Source organism: Cavia porcellus, unplaced genomic scaffold, assembly GCF_034190915.1.
Source record: "Cavia porcellus strain 051 isolate PalLab524CR breed Dunkin Hartley unplaced genomic scaffold, mCavPor4.1 scaffold_26, whole genome shotgun sequence".
NCBI lineage: Eukaryota > Metazoa > Chordata > Mammalia > Rodentia > Caviidae > Cavia > Cavia porcellus.
In genome coordinates this window covers 17423199-17442940 of record NW_026947509.1, presented here as the reverse complement: position 1 = coordinate 17442940, position 19742 = coordinate 17423199, and the positions used below count along the sequence as shown (strand labels likewise).

At 33.1% G+C, this 19742-nt stretch overlaps 1 protein-coding gene across 2 annotated transcripts in view; it reads left to right on the top strand.

Annotated features, from left to right (window-relative positions):
- The window catches only part of Ahctf1 (AT-hook containing transcription factor 1), a 67769-nt gene that overhangs the window by 38934 nt on the left and 9093 nt on the right, over positions 1–19742 (top strand). For both annotated transcript variants that reach the window (XM_063236772.1, XM_063236771.1), the window contains exons 22-32: positions 5478–5622; positions 5697–5828; positions 6462–6609; positions 7014–7164; positions 7498–7596; positions 10594–10777; positions 12439–12636; positions 13398–13806; positions 15277–15373; positions 16793–16890; positions 19212–19417. In XM_063236772.1, the coding sequence (XP_063092842.1) occupies positions 5478–5622; positions 5697–5828; positions 6462–6609; positions 7014–7164; positions 7498–7596; positions 10594–10777; positions 12439–12636; positions 13398–13806; positions 15277–15373; positions 16793–16890; positions 19212–19417 (1867 nt within the window). The remainder of the gene's footprint in view (positions 1–5477; positions 5623–5696; positions 5829–6461; positions 6610–7013; positions 7165–7497; positions 7597–10593; positions 10778–12438; positions 12637–13397; positions 13807–15276; positions 15374–16792; positions 16891–19211; positions 19418–19742) is intronic.

The following is a 19742-nucleotide window of genomic DNA, read 5'->3' as shown; positions in this document are numbered from 1 at the left end:
CTCTTAAAGTATGAGTTATATACTCCCCAGAAAGTTAAGTAGAGAAGCAAAAACAGGTAACTCAGTGCCGTTTGGGAGATGGCTTATATTTAGACTTAGTAATGTTTAAAAGTAATTACTAGAGTCTGGGACTGTAGCTTAGTGGTGGAATATGTGCTTGGCATGAAGGAGCCCTAGGTTCCATCCCAGCAAGCTCACCGTCATCATCGTGTCCATCTCCCTTCCTCACCCCACCGCCAAGTATTTGTCTCATATGTAGAGTAATATAATGTGCTATAAAGGACTTTGGTAAGACAGTGGTGATAGTGGTTTTATTTTGAGATAATAGTCTGGCTGTTTTACCCAGGCTGGTCTCCAACTTCTGAGGTTCAGCTGGTCCTCCCACCTCAGGCCTGTAGCACCATGCCCAGCTAAGGGATAATTATTATTAAAGTATGAAGACATTTGAACTGATAATTGCAGTAGGCAATCATATATCATTGTAGGAAATCACCCAACAGTGTGATCTGCACTCCAGTCTTAGCAGGAAAAAGCAAAATGTTTTAAAAAGCTGATTTTTAGGGACCTACTCAGGAAACCACAGTTCCAGGGTATATGTATTGTGATCATACATAATTACCTGGTTTCTTCCAATCTCTCTCTAATCCAACAAGATTTCTTCAAATCTCTCTAATCCAACAAAGTGATTAACTAATAAATCTTTGAACGTGGATAGAGGCTAAATTTGAGAAATTTGAACCAGAATAAGAGGTTAAGACACCTAATGGTCTTGCTATCATATACTGTGATTTCATAATATTTACAATGGCTAGAAAAGTTCTCTTATCTCGCACAGGAGCACACACCCCCTCCTCAAGACTCACCCTGTGCTGGATAAGTATAGCATTACTGTGATTTTGAACTATTTATACTAGAGATATTTATACTAGATTAGTAAATCTAAACCCTTAAAAGTAATTTTATTGGAACAATCATTGATAGTGGCAAAGATGTTAAGAGATGCATAGTCCTTGAAGTAAGATTCATATTTAAACCTACACTGTACCACTTTCTTAAAAAGTATGATCAAAAGCCAGTTTATTCTTTATGTATGAAGACTCCTCATTAGTAATAAAGGGTTAATAATGCCCACCTTGCAATATTTTGAGAGTTAAATGAAGTAAGCACTATTATACATTACTTACAAAGTAGTAGATCATTTAGTAAATGGTGTCAGTGGCGATCAGCCATCCTTATTATGCTTTATTAAACCTACCAACTTGACTCCTCATTCTTCAAACTCAACTAACTATTCTTTATTAAGATATCTTATTTCTTCCCTAAAACTTACACTGGTTGCTTAACAATATTAGGAGCTCTATCTACAGATGTACTGTTGTAACTATGGGTTGACTGTTTTGTTTGCAAGTTAAGTAGGATGTATTGTGTAATGATAGACTTGAGATATAAAGTGTTTATCTGGCTAACTTAAGATTATTTAGTCTTAGTATCATTAAGGTAGAGTAGAAAGCTCTTGTAGGTATAATCATTTTCATATAGTCAGCCTTTTCTTCCTTGCTTTCTGTGATTTTTATTCTGCTAATTCTTTACATTGAAGTTGGTTATCTCACTTTAAGCTTTTTTCTTCACTAATATAAAAATGTAGGGATGGGGATTTAGCTCAGGGGCACAAACACCTGCCGGGCAAGTACAAGGTCATGAGTTCAATCCCTGGTACCAAAAAACAAAAAGTAAATCTGATTGTTCTACATATTACTTTGAATTCTCATTATGATTTTTTTCTTTTCCCCTACTATTTAGTTTAATTTATAGATAATAGGCTTTTTGTTGGGTTTCTAACTTAATTGCCAATTATAATTACATGATACGATTCAGATAAACTCCTTCAACTGTATTACAACTGATTTGCCCACTGTTAATCAGTATATTGTCCATTTTATTATGTGAAGTGGCATACTTAGCCAAAATAGCAAGTTTATTCATTGTGTAGTTTTATTTAATCTTTGTCCTTAGTAATTGTTTTTCTGTTGTTTAATCACTAAGTTGCCTACTCTGATTCAGGATGTGTTCTTTGAATATACTATGTAAATAAAAAATTTTTAGAAATAACTCTGGCCTTTTTTTTACTCTTTTTTGGCAGTATTGAGGATAAAAGCCAGGACCTTGCATGAGTTCTGACATCAAGCCCAATCTGCAGCCTGGCCTTTATTACTATACAGTAACCTTCCACAAGATAATACTGCTATGTTAATATTCTATTATTTATAAGTTATATACCTTTCCCAGTCTTCTTCCTTTTATTCTAGTCATTAGTGATCAAGAGTTGTTTGTTGGCCTATCTGGAATTTTTTTCATGTTGAGTTTTGACATACATTTTAAAAAATTGGCTTATATTTGCTCTACTGTCTTAAGATCTTGTCAGAGAACAGTTTTTTAGCAGCCTGAAAATTCCCTACACAGTGATTACTGAAATGACTATTTAGTCATCCCGGTACACAAGATTGAGCCCAGGGAATGCTGGGCTACATCCCTAGGTTTGGTTTGGTTTGGGTTGGTTTGGTTTTGTTGGAGACAAGATTACACTAAATTGCTCAAATTCATAGTCTTTCTGCCTCAGCCTTCCAAGTAGTGAGAATTATGGAATGATTTATGTTTAGCTACCAACATTCTAGTCTTCTATCACTCAAAATAATTTTCTTGCTATTCTTTATAGCATCATAACTTTATCATAGGAAGCAGGATAATTACAGAATATAAGAATGTTTTTATCTTAGTATTCCAGTTTGAGCTAAGTATGTCTTTTCCTGCTATGGGGAAGCTGACTGGAAATGAACACAATTTGTCATTTGTTTAACAGTACTCTATATACTCTTATAAATTATTATCTGATGAATGCACAGTACTACAAAAAGTAAAATCATCATACTCTTGTTACTGTATCTGTAAACTAGAAGTGTCACATTTTAATATAAAAACTTCTAAAAATGTTATCATGGACTGGGAGAGGAAAGTCAAGCATATGGAGGTTTTTGGTTTTGTTTTTAACAATAGGATCCTGCCTCAACAGTTAAAAAATATAAATAATGACAGTGAATTTTTCCTTGGGGCCTGTTTATTCTTAGTCATTTCATGTGTATGTTTCTTGAGATCTTGTGAACAGATGTTAGCAAATGCTGCAGAACTCCATGTCATTTCATTAAACTAGCATACCGTCTGCTCACAAGCAGTGTGTCTTTTTAAACTAAGTTTGGGGTTTGCTTTGTAACAATATATAAAGAGCTTCCTTGTTTTTAAGTGATAATGTGGTTCATGTGTGAATGGATGTGTCGTTTATTTAAGTAATTTCTTTAGTGACCATTTAGGTTGTCTCAGTCTTTTGCCATTTTACACAATGCAAGATGACTACATACTGTGCACAGAGAGCTGTTTTGTAACTCATCCATTTAAATATTTTGCCTCTTTCAGTGTGTTGAGATTTTCCTTGACTGATTTATTATACATTAGATACATAAACTTGGTTTTGAAGAGGTTTTTCTTCCTCTTTAATTTGTTGTCCTCTTATAATACTTTACTTACAATAGATTTTTTTTGCGGTTCATTTTGCTATAAGCATTTTTAAGATTCCAGCATACAAAATAGTACAGTAAGTTTTAATGTATCCACCCTAAATATAACAGATACCAAGTTTTTTATTATACCTTTATTCCTGTATGTGATTTTAAAAATTACTACTGAACTATTATTTTTAATGCTTGTTACTTTTCTTTCTATAAAAATATTCTCATTTTTACTTTAAGGAAGTGTTAGCTTTTATTTTTGTACACCTGCATATGTATACATAGGTGCCTACCCTTCTATATTCAAGTTATAATTACTACACTATTACACCTGTTTTGAAACACAAAGTACAAAGCAATTTCAGGTGTAAGTTTTTAGAAAATACCTACTTTGGGTTGGTAGCCTTTACAAAATCGATGGAATATATTAAGGTAGTCTAGTCTCAAAACAACAAAATTAATGGGTAGCCCTAACCCTCCAACAATATGTGCGATCTGCTTCACTTTCTGACTTTGTACCCAGGAATCCTCAGAAGTGCTGCCAAAATTGCCTGAGATGAATTTTCACTATGAATATTACTTGCTGTAAATTTTAATCTATTTGTCATGAAATGAATTTTTTATTTCTCCTCTTGCCTTCTGCCATGAAAGTTAATCTGCTCCAAACTTGTAACTGCTAGATTAGTCAGTCAACCCTAATGTATGTCTTTTAGAACTTTTTCTTATGTACTTAAATAAGTAGATGAACATGTATGTGTTTTGTTTATTGGTTAGTTTTTGCATATTACTTTTCCTCCTGGTAACATTGCTTTTTTAAAAAGCTTAATTGATTTTCCAGGTTACTATATGCCTTTATAGTATATTTGCTTCATATAGGACCATGTCATAGTTCATTGTATCACTATGGAACTATCCACATAAATGTTTATGCAATTTTTTTTTTTTTATCAGTACCAGGGATCGAACTCATGACCGCCTGCTTGCAAGGCAGGTGCTTATGCCACTGAGCTAAATCCCCAGCCCCTCTTTAAGCAATTTTGCTAGTATTTATTTATGTAAATTATATTTCTTAAAATAAGATTGTTGCTTTGTAAGCCTACATGTGTATAGTTTTAATTTTTATACACATGACCAAGTTAATCTCCAGGACAAGTCAGTCAGTGAGGTCTGAGTTCAAACCTGATTTTTCTTTAAAATATACAAAATTCCTCTCAGATTCTGAGAGACTCTTAAGTAACGAGCACTGTTTCATATAAAGTAACCTTATTTCTCACCAAACAAAATTCCTACATAGTGTTAACTATAACTGTGCAATTTGACATGTTCTCCAGTCTAATCTTGCTGCAGCTTTGCCACATCATCTAATACTGAGCTATACCTGTACCTTTCGCCTTCCCATGAACATAGTTCTGCTTATTTCTCCATATAGGCCTTCATTTTCTTTCTTGTAATAAGTGTTAACTACCTTAAACCTAACTTTTCTCTGTCACACCACACCAATCATTCAGTTCTATCCATATCACCTAAGTTTGTGTTTTTCAATGTCTGCTTTGTTTCTGTTATTTCAATTTTAAATGTCTTTATTTTTGCAATGCTAGGGTTGCAACCCAGGGCCTCATATGCTAGACAAGCATTCTATTTTATTTATTTTTTAAAACCTTTTCTTATTTTTTGCATACTGAAGATTGAATTCAGTCTAATACATGCTAGACAAGCACTCTTTTCACAGAGCTAAATCTTCACCCTGTTGTTGTTATTGTTGTTGTGATGGTTTTGAGACAGTCTCACTAAGTTGTTCAGGCTTCCTGGCTCTTTTAACTCTTTTACTTACAAAATATCATTGAGTTTCTGTACATAGATAACACTTGAACATTTTAAACAGCTTTTCTAAAACTAAACTTGGATAAATGTTGGTTTCAGATGTATGATTGAGGCCTGGAGTTTATTGCGACAACATTGTAATACAGTGAATATAGAGGAATTACTAAAGCATGTGTATGGAGTGTGTCAGGAAATGGGTTTAATGGAAGACTTGTTGAAATTACCATTTACAGACATTGAACAGGTAATTACTTTTCAATATACTTTTATCAGAAATCCAGGCTAAATTGAAAGTTTACAGACTTGTTTTTTTTCTAGGAATGTTTAGTGAAATTTTTGCAGTCCAGTGCCAGTGTTCAGAATCAAGAATTCCTTTTAGTTCACCATTTGCAACGTGCCAATTATATCCTTGCCCTGAAGCTGAATCAGACTCTGAAGATTAATCTTATGGTATGATTAAAGTTGTTTCATTATATGGGATAAGAGAATAAGAAAAACTGAAGAGTTCATTGGTATGAGATTGCAGTTTGGACACACTGTGACTTTTATCTACTAGGAAAATCTGCTTCCTATCTGTGTAACATCACTTTGAACCGGTTATTATACTTTAATGCTTTTACATATACATACCATTTGTATTGTGATGTTTTCCATAATCTTGCCAGACTATGCACTTCACTTGTAAAATTAGGGGAAAAAGTAGAGAACAGCAGTAGAGGTTATATATTGAAGGAAACATTGGACTTGAGTCTGATTCTTAATTTGCTCTGTGTGCTTAGGATATACTCTGAACCTTGGTTTCCTTTTCTGTAAATGCTAATATTTCCATGTGAGGTTGTTATGAAAATTCACAAAAGTACATTTTATTTTGACAAAGTAACATGTTGCCTATCACATGTAGGTGCTTAAAAACTGATAAACAGTTGTTATTGTGAAGAATCCAAGCTTAGTGTTAGGAACTGGGAATTTGTTGATGGGTAAGCAATTAAGTTTGTATATGAAGTCTTCATTTTGGGAAAATGTAAGTAGGACACAGCACTCAATATTTTGAAGATTAAATTCTATCATTTATGTATCCAATAGAATGATCGCGATCCTCGTGTACGAGAGAGATCAGTGGCTCGAAACGCTATGTTACACCAATATGGGAAAATCCTTCCTAGAGCCCAGCGAAAATTGGCCATTGAGCGAGCTAAGCCTTACCAGGTGTCAACATCAGTTTTTCGAGAAGGTAAGATTTCATTGAAGACTGACATAAGTTTTTAACAGTCTTACATTTTTATTGGCTGCTTTAGAACTTTTCGGAAAGTTTTTACAATTACACTTAGTATAGAATGAAAGAACTTTGTAATTGAATGCATCCTGTCCAGCTTCTAGAAAACATGTTAAATAATATTTTACTATCTATCTGTAAATTTTAATCTATTTGTCATGAAATGAAGTTTTTATTTCTCCTCTTGCCTTCTGCCATGAAAGTTACTCTGCTCCAAACTTGTAACTGCTAGATTAGTCAGTCAGAAACCCAGATTAACAAATTCTACCTAGCTGTTGTGTCTTCTGTATTGTTGTCATGTGAAATGATTTATTAAAATCCTGTTTAGTAGAAATGCACTTAAATGCTGCATTATTTTACAGTTCCTAGACCAAAACCATTATCAACATTTCCAAAGAAAGCAATAACCAGAACAGTGATAACAAAATCTACTTTCATCAGTAATGTGTTATCTAAAATTGGAGAAGTATGGGCAAACAGTGAATCTACAAGTCATGTGTCACTGTACAATAGGTATGTTTTTTTTATACCTCTTTAAATCATGTTTGCTACTTCCCATCTTCCTTGCTTTTTAGTAACACTCGTCAGCAGTCCATTCTCATTGCATGGGGTTTATTAATGTATGTAAAATGGCAAAGCTCTTTATGTTGGCTACTTTTTGGGGGCTACATTTCTTATAAAAGAATGATTTTTTTCTTTAAACTTAAAGTGAAACACATTCATGTTTGTAATTAGTGCAAAAATGTACAAAGTAAAAATAAAAGTCCTTCCATCTAGTTGTAAATAACAGTATTTTTAATCTGTCTCTTACGATACATAATTAAAAGTTAATCTTTTCCTTTGTAGCTCTAAAATAGAAGAAACATCTCCTATAATACATTCTTTCCTGCTTCCTGAGGCATTTGTTGGAACACCAATTTCAAAAGCATCACAGAAAATTTCTAGGTAACAGTTTATTAAATCATTTTTAAAGATACAATGTTATTATTATAAGAATTGCTGTTATCTTAAAATTAGATGGACCAAATTTAAATTGTTAAGCAAATTTTTAATGTTTTTTTACCTGGTAGTACAGTAATTTCAGATATTTTGTATCAGCTGTTGGTATGTTTAAAATTTCTACTCAGTGATTCCAGACACCTGAATGAAAAGAAGCAGACCACTATTAGCTCTCCTTATTGACTTCTGAATGAAAGTTGCTTTTATGATAAATGACTAATTTTGGTTGGCTTGTTGAAACATTCTCCTTTGCAGTAGACCCTGTTAAAATGATTCATGTAACTCCAGAAAAGCAGTAGTACTTTCCATATCTTTCCTGTGGTATTAGAAAAATAGTTAAAGTTTCACATCCAAGACGAAATTGTAAGTATGTACAAGTGGTACCTAGGTTCATAAACTTAATTCGTGCCACAGTTCTGGTTGTAAACCAAATTAGATGAGAACTGAATTAAGTTATTTTCCCACAAGGTCCATTGAATCTAACCATGGAATTTCATTTGATTCACATCCATTTCATTTTCTGACCAGAATGTTGGAAAGAAGTGAGTTCATTAACCAAGGTACTACTGCATTTAAAAATGTCAAGTAGTAGAAAAATGTTTCATAATCATCAGTAGCAGAGAACATTGAGTGTTTGTCCTGAATGTTAATGCCACTGAATTGCAAATATTTGATTGTTTTATCAAGAAAAAAACTTACATTGCTTTATAGAAATGAAATGTGGATTTTTGATAACTAAGAATAAGATACTTGGGATAAGTTTATAACTTTAAAAAATTGGGGCAAAAAAGTATAATGTGTACATAAAGGACATTTTCAAAGCTTGAAAGGATTTGCCTTTTTTAGACCAAACATGATTGTATCTTCCTGAGATCATATATTTTTAATGGAAGATGTTTTTATTGACATTCTGGGTTTTTCTACCAGTACTTACAATTTTTTTTCCTGTTAGTTACTTTTTCTTGATACTTGTTTACTTTAATAATAGACTAGGGTCCAACAGGGGACAATAATAAGGTTTGACGACTTTTAACTAATGATCTCAGGGCCAAAAGATGATTTGAGAAAATCCTTTAAAGGCTAAATTAGTTCACACAGAAGAGAGCCCATTAAGATGTGAATATTTACCTTCTGTGAAAACCATTCCATATTCAGTGCATTGGTGGTGGTATGCCTGAGAGTATTGCCAAGTTTGAGGCCACTCTGAAGAACTTTACAGTGGCCCACCTCAAAATTTTTAAAGAAAAAAAGACTTTTAAAGGACCAAGGAACATAGCTCAGCAATAGTGGACTTGTCTGATGTGTAAGAGGATTTAGTCTTCATTAACACCAAAATACCACATTTCCTAATTCTGGTTTTCATATTGGTTTGCATTACTTGATAGTAAGTAAATATATAATGGATGCTTCTTTGAATGAAGTAGAGTAGTAAGCATTGCATATATATTAAGGGTTAAAGTGGTATTTTACATAATTTATGTTTTCTATGTGTGTATTATAAAATGTTCCTTTGAATCATGGTCAGAAAAGTAGTTAAGGAAAGACTAAGACCTAGTATAACATTCAACATTTCTTTTAGAAAATACTTTTTTCTTGTTACCTTTTGAAAAGTGTAATTTGAGTATATTAATCTTGTATAAGTAGAATTTGTCATTTATGGCATGGGCCTTGTTTTTGAGAAACAATCATTCATAAGTAAATCCTTTAGACATAAAATACTAATGCAGAGCATTTAACAGATAATATGTTTGGGATAGTGAACAAACTACAGTTCCAGTGTTTTAAATACAAATCAGGTAGAGAAAAAATGAAAATTGAGGAATCCCTACATATTCTTGGATTGGTGAAAATCTCAAAGCTGTTTACCATTGAATAGCAAGTAGGAATACCCTATCTTCATAAAATACTTCCCCACTGTGTAGTAGGTTGAATCATAAGCAGCTATAATCTGTTTGTCTATCACCCCTCATAGTGAAAATCTCCTCAGCCTGAATAATAGAATGAAAGGAAGGCACTCAAACTGAGAGTTTTTATTTTTGGTCACTAGCACATTCTGCATTTGTCTTGTTACTCTCAGGTAAATCACATGAACATTTGAGGGAAAAAAAAAGAGAGAATACTGTATATAATCATTAAAAAATACAACCAAAAATAGATTTTATTGGGGAATTGAGGAAAATGTATCTTTGCATATGGTCCACCAAAAATTGTGACCTAAAAATTTCACTTTCAAGTAAAATTATTTATTGGTAAATTACACTTTTAAACTTATTTGGACTATACTTAATAATCATTTGATAAGAACTGGATCCAGGAGATGATAGAAAACATTGAGATTCTATTTTGTTACAAGACTCAGTTATATGGGGCTGGGAATATAGTTTCGTGGCACAAGTACCTGCCTGGCAAGCACAAGATCCTGAGTTTGATTTCTGGCACACACACACACAAAAATTAACTATTTGGCAAAATAGTATAGTCAATCTAGTCTTTATTGCAGTCAGATCTAAAAAGATAAAACATCACTATTATATAAGATGTAGGTAAGTGGTCTTTTAATAAAAATAAATTACAGCAAATGGATTGCTAGAAAGTTTTTATATTTTCAGTAAGTACCAATTGGTCCTCATTTCAAAATAAGCAGTTAAAAAAATAAACAGTTGATTCAATGAAGGCTTAGTAAATACTAGCAGAAGGGAGGATATCTAGAATTATTGGTTTTCAAATTGTTATGTGTAACTCCTAATTATTTTAACTATGAGATAATTTTCTGACCTTTTAAACTAATGATGACAAATTTGATTACATTAATGTGATTGACTCAATTTTTACTACATTTACCAGTGAATAAGCAAATCTGAATAATTAAAGGAATACTCAGTTTTTTTGTTTGTTAAATAAGTTACCAAGATTTTTTTGTTCATATGTGTATTCTGTTTACAGATTGCTGAATTTGGTGGTTCATCCTATTCCACAATCTCCTCAATCTTGGAGGTTTATTCAGCAAAGTCCCACAAGATCTCCATCATACCTACTCCCTAATTCACGTTCACAGTTAAAACGATCACATCAGAAAACCCCTAGGACTTCAGAATTAAATTTACTTGAAACTCCTCTTGTAGTTAAGGTTAGTATTTATTACATATCCAAAATTCATAGGGAAGCTAAGGAGTTCTTAATTTTTTAAGTCACATGAAGAAAATAAGCTATTTTTAGCTAATATCTCCAGATAGTCAAGAACTTTTAAGTACTTTTTTCAACTTAAATCTTTATTTTTCCAAAACTGCTTTAACATTATCTTAAAGAGATTAGCTTTCTTGTGTAATATTAATTATCACATTGTTGTCTTGAATGTAATCCAAGGTTCTGTGTGGTTATTACAAATGGGCCTTTGTCTTTTGCAAAATGCTTTCAAGATTTTTGAGTGTCAATCTTTGTGTAATCTTTATTCCTGTTGTTAATTATGTTATTTCTTCTGTCAACTGATTTTTAGTTCTTACATGTATTTTTATTTCTTTCTGACCCTTGTAATGAAACTAGTAGTAAAGCAAAATGATTTCATTATTTTATCAGCCTGTCTTTATGTGATTTTTGCTTCCATCCTTCCTGATAGTTGAGAAAACAAAACCAAACTTGAGGTAACTGGTACCAGTGATCTTTTACCTTTTCCAATATTTTACATTAAATCTCTTCCTCCTCCTTCTGTGATTTGGTTTGGTGGTTTTTGATTCTGTTCTTGAGAACCAGCATTTATAGTGAATTAAGAGACTTGTTATTTTTGAAGCTGAATAAAAAAATACCTCAGTAAATGCTGTTCCTAAAGCAGTTATTATAAGAACTTCATAGGAGCTGGGGATTTAGCTCTGCGGCATAAGTGCCTGCCTTGCAAGCAGGCAGTCGTGAGTTCGATCCCCGGTACTGATAAAGAGGAAAAAGACAAAAAAAAAAAGAACTTCATAAAATTACTAAATTCCTAAAAAAATTAAGTTCCTGACAGTTAATGTCTAGTACTATACTTCTTTCATTCATTTAAAAAACTTCTTTTGTATTCTGTACACTAGATTCAAATGAAATTAGGAAAGTAATTTTGCAACTCCTGAACAGCCTGTTACTAAAAAATCATAATCATGTAATCTAAGTAACTGTATTTATTAATATAAAGGGATTCAGTAACTTGTTTTACTAGGTCTTTAGTGGTCATGTGAAAGAATTATTAAACAATCTCAGTGCTAATTTTAAATTATTTTTACTCATTATACAGAATCTTTAGAGGATTCTAATGAATATTGCTCATTACTGGATAGTAGTGATGAATTTTTTTTCTAAAGACATACTAAAGTCACTCTCCATTTTGGGGGGGTACTGCAGATCAAACTCACTACATACGTTCCACTTGCTAGGCAGGCACTTGTGTCACTAAGCTAAATTCCCAGCCCTCCATTATTAATTGGCATTATCTTCCTCTAATTAACCTTGTGTTCATTATATATAATCAGGTCTTTCACCTGACTAAAACTTTGGTTACGTAAGTAATTGGCACTGTATTTTGGAAATAATGAGGACTTTTAGAAAGACTATGAATACAATTACATGCTTTGTAGCCTCCCTGTAAAATGCTCTGGTAGAATTTTGTATTTCTTCCCAGAATTGTGAAATAAAATTTTCTACTTATGTGTTTATTGGAGATGAGAAAATAACTATTATTGTGACCTAAATGACCTAGTCTGTCCTAATGTGTAAATGCCTTTTACAAACCCTAATGATGATATCGTTTTCTGTTTGTCACAGAAAGCTAAAACATTGGCTATGTCAGTTAATTCTGGATTTGCAGAATTGACTCCACAATCCATCCTAAGATCTAGTCTTCGAATACCTTTAGCATCTCCCTCTGTGTCACCTGGAAGGTCTCTTACTCCACCTTTACAACTTAAAGAAACAAGAATTTCATTCATGGAAGAAGACATGAGCACACAATGGACTGCTGGAGTAAGTTTGATAATAATACTAAGGTGTAAAGAGGAAAGGACTTAAGGATGAACATACTATACTAGCCTGGCGCAGTGGCACGTATTGTAATCCCTTGTCCTTGAGAAGCTAAGGCAAGTTTGAGGCCAGTTTAGGAAATTTAGTGAGACATTGTCTCAAAATAAAAAGGGGTAGGGAGGTAGCTTGATGTGAGTTCAGTCCTTTGTACTTTCTACAAGTGGAAACTTAGATCACTAGGTTTTTATATGCAATCTTGAGGTTGTCTTTAAATTAGGAAATAGTTGTGAAAGAAATTTTAGTGGACAGCACAAGCCAAATCCACATTTTGTAAGTAAAGAAAATAGAAAACTAGATGACAGGAGTAGAATTAGAATCCAAATCTCTAATTCTTAGTGCATGTATTTTGTTTGTTTGTTGTTTAACCCTATGTTGTGTTCCTTCCCTTAAATTCTAATTAAGTTTTCTATTTGGGCAGGTACCTTTTCAGATTTTCATTGTAGGATAATAGGAACCTATTTGGTAATTATTGATTATCTGATCTATTCATTTTAATCTTTGGAAATTAATAGTGTACTACAAATTAGGGAAACACTGACAACCAGTAACTTTCATACTGTTCTAAAAAAGAATAAATTTTAAATAAATGAATTTTAATTAAGAAGAGTTCAGAGAAATACCAAGCATGGGTGTGTTTGGTCCCACGAGTCACCACTGGGTTAATATTTACTGGTTAATTTTCTTGCCCTAACCTTACTTAACAGGTTGCAGATGGCAGTGAAACAAAAGTACTTGTTACTACACCTTTCCATAAAAGTGGAATTCCTGCTGAAACTGTGTGGCTAAAGAACAAAGATAAAGGTACATCTTTTCCCCTGCATCCCCCTGAAAAAGATCTTCAAGAAATGGATGCAAGGTCACAGGATACACCCTCTCAGAGTCCAGAGAAACTTGATGTGAGCAAAGAAGACAGCACTGTTTCAAGCAGATCAGATATTTCTACTTTAGAGTATTATGATGCACTGTCACCTGGAGAGTCTAAAGACTTCTTTTTCAAGCCACCAAGCTCTTCCACTGAACTGATAATTAATTTAAATGAACAAACTAAGAAGGATGGCACAAAAGATGTGTTTGGATCAGAAGCAACTCCTTCAGACATGAAGAAGCAAATAGGTAGGAACTCATTTTCACACTATCAAAATTGCCATTGATATCCCTCATTAAAATTTGAAGTAGGATTTTCCTACAGTAAGAAAGTCATCAAGGTTGAATAATTACTGTATACTCATAGGATGTTAGGTGTTAGACAGAATGCTCAAATCTTACGGCTTACATGCTCCATAAGTAAGTATGAGATTTGAAAGGAGGACAACTTTTATGTATCTTTTTTAATTCAGCCAAAAAATTTGGAAAAGAATATTTATGCACAAGAAAAAAATGTAATTTGCCATAATCTGATTTAAAAGGTTTTCAAATAACTATGGCAACTAATACTAATTTTACAGAGTCCTTACTGCATGTGCTTTCAGAAAGCTCCTGTGTGTTTGCTAGGTGTTGAATGTCAAACAGTGAGTCAGGCAGGCATAATACTTTCTCATATGTCATACAGAGCACTGTAGACTTCATTAACAAGCCATTATAATGCAAGTTTGGTTAGTACTATTTCTGTGAGGCCTGTGAGAGCCAGCAAGATACTAGGAAAGGAGACTTGGTTTAAAATTGGTAGGTCAAAAATAATAAAGCCTGTTTTTAGATTTATTGCCCTATGCAGAGTTTTAACAAACTTTATTAAAGGTAACTATGAACATGAAGTCTGTAAAACCCAATGCTTTTATGAAACTCTGTGTCATGGCTATCTTTTGAAAAATACTTTTCTGCCTAGGCTGAATTCAGACATGAGTTCTACGAAGTTTGGATTGTGTTGTGTTTTTGTTAGTATACAAAAACATTATTACTAGTCTTGGCATTGTAATATTCTGCTCAGAAATAGCATGTTTGGAAGTGTACACTGCTTTTTTTGATGTGTTACAGTTTAAAGTACTTCAATGACAAATACTGTATTAGATAAAAATGAATCTCCATTGATTATACCTACAATATTAGGCAGTGAAAATCTATTAAGGGTATCGTATATGAGAACTTCATAGTAAAACAGGCTAAATCTATTCATCTACCTATTTGGATGTTGAGAAGTAAGTTATGTAGAACATTTGTAGCAGTGCCAATTAAAAAGTGAAAAGCTGGCGTTTAAGGGGCGCTATGGGACTCTTGAGCTAGGTTCAGAGAATGGGAAGAACTGTTGGCAGTTGTTGCCAAGACAGTAACTTAAAGAACAAAACAGCAGGCTCAACAACTTCTTTTTAAAAATCTAGGTCTAGGTTGGGGATTTAGTTCAGTGACATAAACGCCTGCCTGGCAAGCGCAAGGTCATGAATTTGATCCTCCCTACCAAAAAAAAAATCTAGGTCTGGGGATGTGGTAGTTCAGTAGTAGAGCACTTGCCTGCCATGTATTATTGTGTAAGGCTGTTGGTTCCATCCCCAGGAATACACTTGGACACCCACACGAAGTAAAGATCCAAAACTATGAGTAATTATTAAAACATTTAGCATAAATGCTATTTTTTATCTGTATGACCTACAGGCAATTTAGAAGTTTCACAGGAGGAACTTTCAGAATTAAATCATTTAAGTCCCACTCAAGGCATTGAAGCTTCTGGTGTTCTATCAGCCCGTGAAGGGTAAGTTTATGAAACCAAATTTAAATCCTTTTAAAAAGATGCATAATGAAACTTGTAAGCCCATAGTAAACTATTCTATACATAGTAGGACTTATTTAGGTCATCAAACCTCCATTTGATAATCTGTCAGAAGTTAGCTGATGTAATCAATGAAATTAACTACCAATTTACCTCTGCCAAAAGCTTGTTTCATTTCAAAAGTAGGCACAGATTGCATGTCACACTTTGAGTAACATTGTAGTACATGCATAAGTGACAGCTTCAGTTATCAAGAGAGAATAATAACAATATTATAGCATAGTTAGCATATAAAAATATAACTTAAGGCATTAGCTGGTAGATTGCATTATAGGAAGCAAGTACTGAGAGTAACCTCATAAATTACCCAAGGAATTCAGGTTTTGATAGTCACCTTGTAAATGAAACTCAGTCACTTACTTCTGTGATGTCTAGCTAGATACTTGAAATCTTTGCCAAGCTCTTTCATCAGAAAAGTGGCAGAAAACAGTGATAAAGGATTATTTCATTTTGTTTGTTATAACATTTTTTGAATTTTAATGAAAACAAATGTTACTTATTGCAATGAATTTGACAGGTAATTGGAATAGTTACAAAGCAAGAAGCATTCATATTCAAAGAATCTGGTTGATAGAGACTCTTAAGTGAATATTTATGTATTTATTTTTTTTCTAAATGAATCTTTAAAATCAAGGTGAATATTTAACATCTTGGTATGCAAGTACTTCCTTTTTAAATACAAACTGGATTTTTTGACTTACTCTTCTCAGCTACCTTTGCTATAAACTTTGTGGTTAAATCCTTTTAACAAATACCTATTAATAAATGAATACAATCATATGTTGGTACTTGCCTGCTTAAAACTTGTCAAATTTCATACATAACGCATTTTGATGTGAAAATTTTGTACCCAGTGTACAATTCAGGACTTGTCAGCATCCCCTTACCTCTGACTCAGTGCCCTTTCCAGTCACCCGGAACCAATTACCTTGAGTGCCAAGGTAATAGTGTGGTAAAATATTAAACTTGATCCTACTGAGTGCATAGAAGATATTTTGTAGTACTTCACTGGCTTATTTGCAGAGTATGGCCACCGATCATTGATAATTACCCTCACAGCAATTTATGCCAACAAGCATTTTAAAGTCTTATTTCCTTTGTATTTTAAAGCCATAACATTGTTGCAAAAAGAGTAAAGTGATAGAACAGTAAGAAAAGAAATATGGCACGATTTGTTTTTAAATTCGCTTGTAATTTTTATAAAATAGTGAAAATGCACTTGAATAGTGATTTCTCTGAACCCTGGTTTGCATCATGAAAACAAATGGAGAGGCAGAAAGTCTAGTGCTGGTTAGAGATGGATCTTTTTACACAGTAAATTATACATTTCTATTTCTAAAGGAAAATCCTCACCCCTAAGTCCAGAGCACCGATTTTGGATGAAGGATTAATGTGTGTTGAAACCTGCACCTCTACAATTACAGCAGATAATGATACACGTATGTATGATTTGACTTTGGGATTGTTTCATTTTCGTGTTTATGAGTAAAGATTTTTCTGTTCTAATAATAAAAGAATATATTATCCAGATTTTCTTTTTCACTTGTCTCTTTCTGTTCACTTCTGTAGAATAGAAGCATTGTAAGGAGATACATTGGCTTATAACAGTGAGTTGCTCATTAGGTGTTTTGTTGCCTTAATGGTGGAAGTCTTAGAATGATTTTTGTGAACAGATTTTTCTTTGAGGGATGAAAGAAAAGCAAAGTATACTATCAGTCTAATATAGTGGTTAACTTAGGGAAATTGATCACTATGTGGAATTCATCTAATGTTTTTATCCAGTTGATTTTTTTTTTAATTGCCTCCTCTCAAACCCAGACTATAGAGACATGAAAAAGATGTTTTCCTGAGAGAGCTAATAATTGGGTTTAAAGAGAGCGGGCCTGTGGAATATCTATTTCCAGAATATTTCATATATATTAACCTAGTCCCTGTACTTTTCTGATTCTAGAACCTGTGCTCTACTGTTAACACCTTTGTGCCTATCACGTCATAAATACGGCTTCTGGAAAATCAGAGCAGACTTTAAGAATATAATGCATACTTACTGTAAAATAATTCAGAGAATTATCTGACACGTAAAGTTAAAACCATTGTTAACGGGGGCTGGGGATTTAGCTCAGTGGCATAAGCGCCTGCCTTGCAAGCAGGCAGTCGTGAGTTCGATCCCCGGTACCGACAAAAACGAAAAAGACAAAAAAAAAAAAAAAAAAAAAACCATTGTTAACAATTTAAAATCTTTTTCTTGAAAAATAATTTTTTTTTTTTTCTGTGAAGAGATAGTAAAGGTGGCAAAAGATTACAGGGCCTTGACCTAGACAGCTTGTGTTCATAACTCAGTTCTGTAGTTTACTATAAGATTATGGACTATTCCTCTTATTTTTTGCTTGTTAAATATAAATAGTGTCCATTTTATGATTGTTAGGATTAAGCCAATTGCATGTAAAATATTGAGAGTAGTACTTGCACTTAAAAGCTGGGAAATGTTAACTATTACTGTAAATAACTATCATTACATTATCAGTATGTTATTTTTAAAACAGCAACTTTTCATTTAATAATAGGTATTTTTTCATCGCAGGAGTATTGATTGATTTATCCTTTGTAATGGCTCTGGTAGGATTCTGTACTATGGGTGTGTGTTGAGCTAATTGCTTATTGATAAACATTTGGACTGATGATTATTTTCCCTTTTTTTGTTTGTTTTTACTGTTTCATTTCTGCAGTGAATATTCTTGTATGTATATCCTCAGACATTCTATCAGCATTTCTGTTGGACATGGACTTTACTGGGTCAAAGATTACACTTAGATTTTTCATATCTTACAGTTTTCCCCAGTAAAGGTTGTGTCCTGCTGTTTATATAGTAAAGAGTGCCTATATTCCCATTCTTTTTTGCCAAACTGTCAGGTGGAAAACAGTTTCATGTTGTTTTACTGCTATTTGCATATTAGGGATAATTACCCCATTGTTTTTCTTTTGGAGACAGGATATATAGGTGAGGCTGGTTTTGAACTTGTAGCAGTTCTTCTGCCTCAATCTCCTGAGTGCTAGGATTATAGGTGTGTACCACCACACCCAGCCAATTTTTTGCAAGTGTGAGAATATTTTGCCCAGTTCTTATTTTTTTTTAACTTTCAACTTTCATTGATTTTTGTTAAACTAAAGGATTTTTTATTCAATTAGAGACCCCTGAGGTTCTTATGTTTTGTGTCATTAACAGATACTAAACCCAAATATGGCCTGTGATTGCTAATGACATGTACAATTTTGGAAAAGGGGAAGATGAAAAGAATATTTTTAGATTCTGTAAAGGCTTGGCAAGAATAGCCAGTTGTCTAGTAGCTACCTGGTTAATACAGTTTTCAAGTTAATAATGAACAAATACCTGAGCCTCCTTAAAACAGTTTTCATTGTATTAAGCTTTTGTAATAAAGGGCAGAAATTATATTTCAACAGGAAAAAAAAATGTTTAAATGTAAAGTTTATTTTCTGTCTCTTACCTTCATGAAAATGATACACAAATGATATAAAATGAATGATGGTATACTAAAGTGGATTAATATATAGATGCACGCAGGTTTTCTTCTTTAGCATGCTGTAGGCTTTCTACAGTGTGACAGGATAATATTCTTAGATGCAGGGTAGGGTAGATAGCGTTTTCCTTTTCCTTTATGTTCATTTTCTTAGTTGTCCGTAGATTGTGATTTGTAGTTCAAACTTTAAACAGTTGAACAGTTAGCTCTTACTTTTCTTTCAGGTCTGGCTGATGTCAATGAGAGTGGAAGCTCTGGACTTACTGCCTCTGGAAATCCTGTTGTCTCTGAACATAGGCTTGACCAGGAAATAGCACTGAACTTAAAAGAGCATGAAACAGAAGATGATGTGCTAAAACAAAGTGCTAACTTAGCACCAGAAGAAAAGCATCCAATTTCCCACAGTCCTCCTGATGCTCAAGAAATTCATGTAAAAAATTTTTTTACTTCTTTGTCTTTCAATTTTGGTCTAGATTTTAAGACATGGCTAAATGTGTTCGCTTCACTGCTATTATAAAATCTAAAAAAAAAACTGTGTTTAAGGAATAAGTACTTTGTGGAATACAAAAGAAGCATGTCCTTGATGAAATTAGTTCTCATAAAAAAGACTGTATTAAGCCACAATTTGTCCTTTTAGCTCTGCTTATTATCTACTTTAAATGAAAAGTTTTTAGCCATAAGAAAACATAATGGCTACTCCAAAGACAAACATATTTAAGAGCATATATGTAAAAACAGATAGTAAAACAGGATAT